The 7,524-nt window shown below is 41.2% G+C and overlaps 1 protein-coding gene across 5 annotated transcripts in view; it reads left to right on the top strand.

Annotated features, from left to right (window-relative positions):
* Positions 1-300: 300 nt before the first annotated feature.
* Positions 301-7,524, top strand: part of abcc3 (ATP-binding cassette, sub-family C (CFTR/MRP), member 3) — a 62,502-nt gene continuing 55,278 nt past the window's right edge. For 4 of the 5 annotated variants that reach the window (XM_040135401.1, XM_040135402.1, XM_040135404.1 and 1 more), the window contains exons 1-2: positions 301-332; positions 952-1,006. In XM_040135401.1, the coding sequence (XP_039991335.1) occupies positions 301-332; positions 952-1,006 (87 nt within the window). Of the gene's footprint in view, positions 333-951; positions 1,007-3,987; positions 4,323-7,524 lie in introns of those variants that run through there. The other variant, XM_040135403.1, reaches the window with a different exon arrangement.

Genomic DNA, 7,524 nt, shown 5'->3' with positions numbered 1-7,524 from the left:
AAAAAGGTGCCCCAACTTTTGTTGATTACTTACAAAACCTCTGTCTGTACAAAAACAATGTCAGAACAAACTCTGTTCCCACACCCTCTGATGCAATTATTAGAACAATGCTGTACTGCAGGAAGTAGTGCCGTATATTGTTATCAGAATGGTGAGAAAAAGGGAAGTAACAAAGGAAGACAGACTGGTTGGTCAGTGGTTCATCCTAAAGCAAGATAATGACCCAAAACATTAGAAGAACAGAACCAGATGGTGGCTTCACATGATGGAAAAGCAGCACAGTCTCCAGACTTAAACCCCATGGAGCTGGTTTGGGATGAACTGGACAGAAGGTGAAAGATAAGCAACCTACGAGTGCAACACATTCATGGGAACTTCCTCAATAGTGTTGGGATGAACTTCAAAAAAACAATGTTTCATTTCAATTGTAGAGAGAATGCGACAAGTGTGTTCGGCTGCTGAATGAGTCAACAATTTAGATTAAATTTAGGATTTAAGATTCCAAGATTCCTTTTTTTTCTTAAAAATCTTTATTATTTTTTTTGTTCTGTGCGTTAATTTCAGAAACACTGAGACATTACGCTATGTAATTTTCAGTAACAACTGGAAAGATGTGGGGGGGTTCTAAAACTTTTGAGCGGTGGTAAATGTACTAATTACAGCTAAGCAAAGTAAGTTAATGCCCAATCTTACTGATCCTAATCCTGACTGTATTATGATGTATCTGCTGCTATCAGGCTTACCAATGCTAAAACTGATACAGAATCTACTTATAGTAATACTAATGCTAATATTAGGCTGCTAATACTACCATAGACAATATTGGCAATGTAAATACTAAACCAGATGGGGTAATGTCCAAGGCTGCTACTCCTACTAATAAAATTTACTTGAGTAATAAACATAATAAACATAATCCTGATCCTAATTATATTTGTCTGTCTGTCATAGGTACTCCCAGTTCATCACTAGATGGTGTGCTTTGCCCTGGAAATACCCGAATCAGGTGCGACAAACCAAACAGCTTCTTACAGATCTACTTGCATGTTGTTCTTGTTAAGAAGAACAATAAAATACAATAACAACAATTAAACAATTACGATAACAATCATTATGCATCACAGTATTAATAGTGTAGCAACAATATAGTGTAAATGCAGCTTTTGGTCCATTTTGTCTTATTTACAAAGGCAGGTTTTTCTATGAAATCATTCTCGAGCATTCACAGATTTTTACTGATTTATAACTTTGAACTTTTTCAAATCAATTTCTTTATTTTTTGTAACACAACTTATTTGAATGTAGCTTTGGGTCTCCTGTGTATATCAAACACCAGCCAGTGAGCCAGAGCGGAATCCCCTCTGGCCCGTTATGGAGAGATAAAATGGGCTTAGGGTCCTGGGGCAGAGCCGCTCTGTGTAGGCCCTGCTTGCACAGTGTGACACTGCTGATTTGTGAGGACTTGTGACAGCTCCTGTGGTGTAAATACAACACAGGTCTTCCCCCCACATGTCTGCTGGGTGGCTTCATTTACCTGCACTGCATCAGAAAGGATATCCAGCTAATCATGGTCACAGAAGCATCTGCCTGTGGGCCAAGGTCAGCAATTCTTAGAACGTAGGTAGAGAACATAAGGGCTTAACGTCTGGTAATCAGATCGCCTGTTGTTAGATCCCCTGCAGCAGGAGACTTAACAAAGCCTTACTGCTGGGTGCCTTTACAGCCCATACAGCAGGAATGCCAGCACAATGTAGTGTTAAGTCAGTGCTGCTAAGGTTTGCAGAAGTTCCCTCTCTCCGCTGTTGTCTTTCCGCCAACAGTAGACAGAACACATCTGCTATGTTTATAATGAACCCAAAACAATATAAAGCATTGTGCATTTCTCAACTCTGTCTTTCATCTATAACTTGACCTGAATTGACTTGCTTGCACCACAGTGCGTGACCTTGGTATTTGAAGTTTTATCTGTCTAAGAGATTACTGACTAAAGATTACTGATATTAACTTTACAATTCTAAGGGCACTGAAAATACAGCCTCAACAATAGGAAGGAACAGAAGAAGGACTTGGCGGCTCTCAGTAATGCATAATGTGTGTACGTAATATCAAACCACTGAGACAAAACACAATTTTGGTGTTTCACTTGCAAGCTAAGGATGCATCACTCAGTAATTTTACCAGGCAGTGTACCTGTAAAGCAAGAAGAGGGCTTTTGTCACGACCCCTGTTAAGATGTCAGTGTGCTCAAATCAAAGTAGTGTAATTTGTACCTGTCATTTGACCATGCCAGAGTGAAAAGTCTTTCACCACAGGAAGGGGCGAGGCACACTAATTGTTAAAACAAGGGGGTAACAGTGCTCACACTCAGACAACCTCACCTGGAAGGCATTCTTGTTGCACTCGGTTGCACACAGGAAAAAGGACAGAAACATTGGTTCAACGAATGGAAGAAGGCGGCTTGTGAGAGACAGTAAAAACCGTTCCCACTTCCACATCTTTGCACACCTGGCCAATATCGCGTTAATGTATTATCGGAGTTATGGTAATCACAAATTTCTAACTTGTAAGTAGCATTCACGCCAGCAGGGGGCCGTCGGTCAAGAACTTCGGCAGGAGCATACTGACACCTTTCGCCCAGAGCTTACAGTCAGCAGTGGGCTACCAGCTGTTTCTCTCTCGCATCGTCAAATATGGGATATCCCACCCTGACGTCAGGACTTACGAAATCCCACTCCAGAGCAAGGTTATCCCTGACCTTTCTTGATGGTCCCTGAAAAGGAAGGGTTGAGATAACTTGTGAATCAAGGTTCAAACAAGTTTTGGTTATTGAGCGCGACATCTGCCCTCTTCCGTTGACCAATCCTAACTACTTAGAAGGAGTTTGTAGCAACGGAGCAGCAAACTGAGGCCAGTGCCTTCGAACAGAGACATGCATCTGTTTTAATTTGAAGAGGAAACAAGTCACATGCGGTGAGCACTTTGAAGAAGAAGTATGGGCTCTCATTTCCCATAGTGATACTGGGCCCGGGGAAGTCTTTATTTAAAAATAAATGCTAATGTAAAATGAGGCTCTCTGAAGCCATAGTTCTATTTTTCATTGAGGATTCTTGCTCTGTCTTGGCTGTGAATGATCTTATAACAGAATGTGATTTCTTTTATACTGAGGTGCCTATTTCATTTTTCAGACAAAATCATGTCTAAGGTCATGGTAAGATAGATACTGTATGTCTATATTTGTAGACTTGTATTATTGCAGGGCATGGCAGCCCAAAATGATTATTCAATACATTTGTGCTTTTGAGGGGAAAATTAAGATGTGATGTATTTGGCTAGCATGTGCGTTGTAATGGATAAGGTATCTTCCTCTTTTCTCTATTATCTTTGACTTGGTTAGGGATTAATTACAAGAGCCTGCTGAAACGGTGGGACAGTTACACACCAGTGCCACCGACCTGATCGACACAGCCCGTATCGCACTGGGTTCCGGGCAAGGTGACAAGTACACACCTGGCAACTTCCTGGGGTTTAAATGTAGTGATTTTACACTGCTCTGCTCACTCCTACATATGCACGCAGGCCTGATAGACAAGTCATAGATACTGTGTAGAACAAATCCATATTGTGATTTTATTGGCTGACTGTACTACTGGGAGCTGCCCGATACAAACACCCAGCTGCCACCTCTCATACACATATGTTTGTTATTTTGAAATAACTCCAAACCACAGGTTATATACATTTATATTTACCCCACTTAACGCCAACCCTCTTCTTTTGCCAGGAGCTGACCCTTCATTTTTATTTTTTTATTATTATTATTTTTTTACTCCTTCAATTTGTCAAGAGAGAAGCCTAGGACATGTTGTTGAGTCATGTTGTGTGTGTGTGTGTGTGTGTGTGTGGTGGGAGAGAAAGAGAGAGAGGGACAGGGAGAGGTAGAGAAGGGGGGGCGGGGCCTAGTAAGCAGACGCCCTGCCTTCCCTTCACATCAACCTCCGATAGAAATAAGTCTTCGCGTGGCCCGGATGAGTTTTCCTTTCCGTCCCTCGGTAGACCAGCAGCGGAGCGTTTCCTGACGTAGGTCGGTCCACACTGTCTGGGGGGGGGGGTGAGCAGGATCCGAGGCGGCGCCTCCGCAGCACACAGGGCCTACCTGCCAGTGTGGCATGTGACAGCGAGCGTCTTCTAACGCGAAGGAGTAGGAAAGCTGGTCGGCAAGAAAGGGCTCGACCTCAAGAGGGGATAAAGTGCGCTCCGGGGGCTGCCGGTATCCCGCCGCGACAGAGATGGAGCGGCTGTGCGGACCAGACCACCCCTTCTGGGTGAGTACGTTTTCGTCACCCGTCGCCGGTCTCACCTCCGGTGTTTTGTCACGACCGCCGTTGTGTGTCACAAGATACTGTAACTCCGTTGGCCTTGTGTGTACTTCGCGTACCATTCGACAAGAATGTACAAAGTTATATCACTGGCTGCTTCTGTTTTCTCTCCGAGAAGCCGTTCAGAAGTGCTGTAACGAGCATAGCTAACTATAAATAACCCATTTAATAGCATTTACTGTGTTAACAAGCTCCCAATTAATGTCATATTGAATTACGTACCAGAGGAGCCGCACACTCTGTTGTCCTCCCGTCGAGGAGGAACATGAACTGTCAAGTTTAGCTAAATAGTCAAGTTTTGTAGTATTTGTAACAGACCTCCGACACGATAAGGTGCGTAAACGTATCTCAGTCACAGTCGCCAGGACCCTCCACGAATATCAAAGTGATCGCACAGTAGTGATAACAATACCACAGAGGAAGAAGTAGCTAATGTATAGCCCATTAAGTACACGCTATAGTCCCGCTGGGAGTACCTCTGTAAGCTGATAAAAAAGTCACCTTGTACAAATATCACAGGAGACAACTGACAAACACTATTTTACACCATAGACGCCCTTCTAATAAGTATTAGTATCATGAATATTATAGGAGATGGGAAATACCCTAGGCCGTACCACAGTACAGCATAGTAGTACCATTGCCACACATTAATCCCCAGTGGGAATATTATGGATCTTTCTATTTTCCCTCAGAGATCAACAGTAGGGTTCACTTCACCCTGTAGACCACCTGGATGATGACACTCTATTAGAAGGGGTTTTACTCAGTGTCCTTTTTTCGCCTTCGAAATGTGGGTTTAATCGTGCAATGGTACAAACATTTGCACACTGTTGTTGCGCTGGTCCTTTGCGGGTGTGTATTCCCACGGCCATAAAACATAACAGGAGCACCAAAAGTGCTCATACACCATAATGTTGTCAGATACAGTTCTGTGTTTGATTTTATCCTGAACATACCCATTTTAGAGCCTAAAAGCTGCTTTGAGGTCATAAATAACTCTTTGAATCGGACATTTGTGTCAATGTGAATATGGGGAAGTCTCTTTATTAAACTCCCTCTGTGATAAATCAGTGTTCCTCACACTTGGGCCGGGTTTGATAAAGAGAAAGTATGTAATGAGAATGAGAAATGTGAGCAATCCAAAGATTTTATTGTAAAGTTTCAGCATGTATCTAGTTGTTTGTCCTACAAATATAACAGAATACAACAAAAGATATGAACGTGAACATGAACAAACATAACTGACTGTTTTCTCGGTAACGAAAGCAAAACTCTTTTCCTCTGGCCCGGGGGCTACCTAAATTAGTTGCTGCTGTTTACATCCCCTTCAAACAAACTACAGGCAGTTGTAATCCCTCAGCACTCAACAGTGTGTGTTCAATGCAAGTCAAGATAAATACTGTGGCTCGGCCAGGGACGTTATTTGCAATCTCATTGTTTGTAAAAATCTGTTATATGTAACCTGCACCTTTTTCCAGCTGATAGCTCAAACAGGGTTTACTTTAGTAAAATCAGCACTCGTATTGGTCATAGCTTTGTCGGTGGATTTATGAATTAGCCCCTTGAGAGATAGCCTTTGCACAAACTTATGAAAGTCCTCTTATTTTGTTAATATTCTTGTGTATTTTTTTTTAACTGTCACGAAGCAAGAGTATGGCTATATATGTATGTATCCAGCCATAAGGAACCCTATAAAGTAGACTTACTTTATTAATGAAAACCTTTGTTTACACTGTGGCTCAGTGAAGTGTGAAAACAATAGGCCTATTATGCTGCATACACTGTTTAGAAACCAACGGAGGAACGAGCATTGTAAAGTTTGAAAGATAGGTGTATTGCATATTCTTTATGGCTTTGGAAGCTGTGTTTGGACTTGGATACAATTTCCAGACTACAGTTTCCGACTGAGGAAAGGGTGAGTAGATAATGCATTTTCCTGCCACCTTGACCTTTCAAGGTAACGTGACGATTCACATTTAGAAATGTTTAGATCTGGTGTTATTGTCTTGTTCTGAAACGAGTTGCAATGTGCGCCACAGCTGTCATCCATGTGGCGTGCAGCCTAGAGCTCGAGAGGCTATATTTTTAGCATCTTATAAAACCCAAGTATCTCTAATATCTTCAATTTGTTGTTTGTTGTTTTTGCATCAGTTTCTCCTAACCTCCAAACACATTTCAGGCTAAGAAATTTTCCTTGCTTTTTAAGACCTATGTTCTCCACACTGTAGAGCGGGCTGATGTAAGAAAACATGCAGTGTGTAAATACTGTGATGGTGGTTGTTTGGTCTAATGTAATAACTGTAATGAAATCAAAACCTATTCCAATTTGAGCTTTTAAATAGATTAATTAATTACTTGTACATCATAATTTACAGTGATTGATGGATTTACTCATTGTTTCTTACATAATTTACCTCCAGCTCTGAAAAGTTACAAATGTAGCAACAATATTCTGCTGCATAATATGCAGTATGTTATTATATATGCAATATGTTTGTAATGCGATTGCAGCTGGTTCATAGTAAAACCCATCCTGTGATGCTTTTTCTTCATGCCAATTTGCTATTATGACTCTTATTCAGTTTTCAGCTTTTTGCAATGTGCTATGAAAATCCAGACTGTAATTATGATAAAACGTTCCTTGTCTGCTCATTAAAGTCCAAAATTTAATGAGCAATCATATTGATTGATATCGATAATTATAACATTGTAAACTTAATACCATTAATGAGGAAGGGAACACATTCAACATGTTTGTTAGCCCTCAAGGATGCACACTGTGTTATGGTGAGTAAGACTGTCTGTACACATTGTATGTTTACAAGAAAGCTTCACAGGGTACGTTTTAAATTTAAATTTTGAAGTGGTATATTCAATTTAGGATTGAATCCTACATACAGTAAATCACAAGGTTTGTTACAGCTCTAAACAATCATGTTTTTCAGTCATTATTTGATACTCTGCAACCATCATGGTGTAACGTTTGTGCTTATTAGGCTCATGTAAGGCTCGGCTGTGCGGCTACACTACAGTAATAGTGGCAAAGTACCTACATCTCTAAGCTGCCCTTCCACGTTTCCCCTGCATTCTGCATAAAGCTGAGGTGGCACTCTTTCATATGGTGTAATGAAAGAACACAAGCGAC

This window comes from Xiphias gladius, chromosome 9, assembly GCF_016859285.1.
Source record: "Xiphias gladius isolate SHS-SW01 ecotype Sanya breed wild chromosome 9, ASM1685928v1, whole genome shotgun sequence".
Classification (NCBI taxonomy): Eukaryota; Metazoa; Chordata; class Actinopteri; order Istiophoriformes; family Xiphiidae; genus Xiphias; species Xiphias gladius.
Note: the sequence above shows the minus strand (reverse complement) of the source record. Positions and strands in the feature narration are given on the sequence as shown.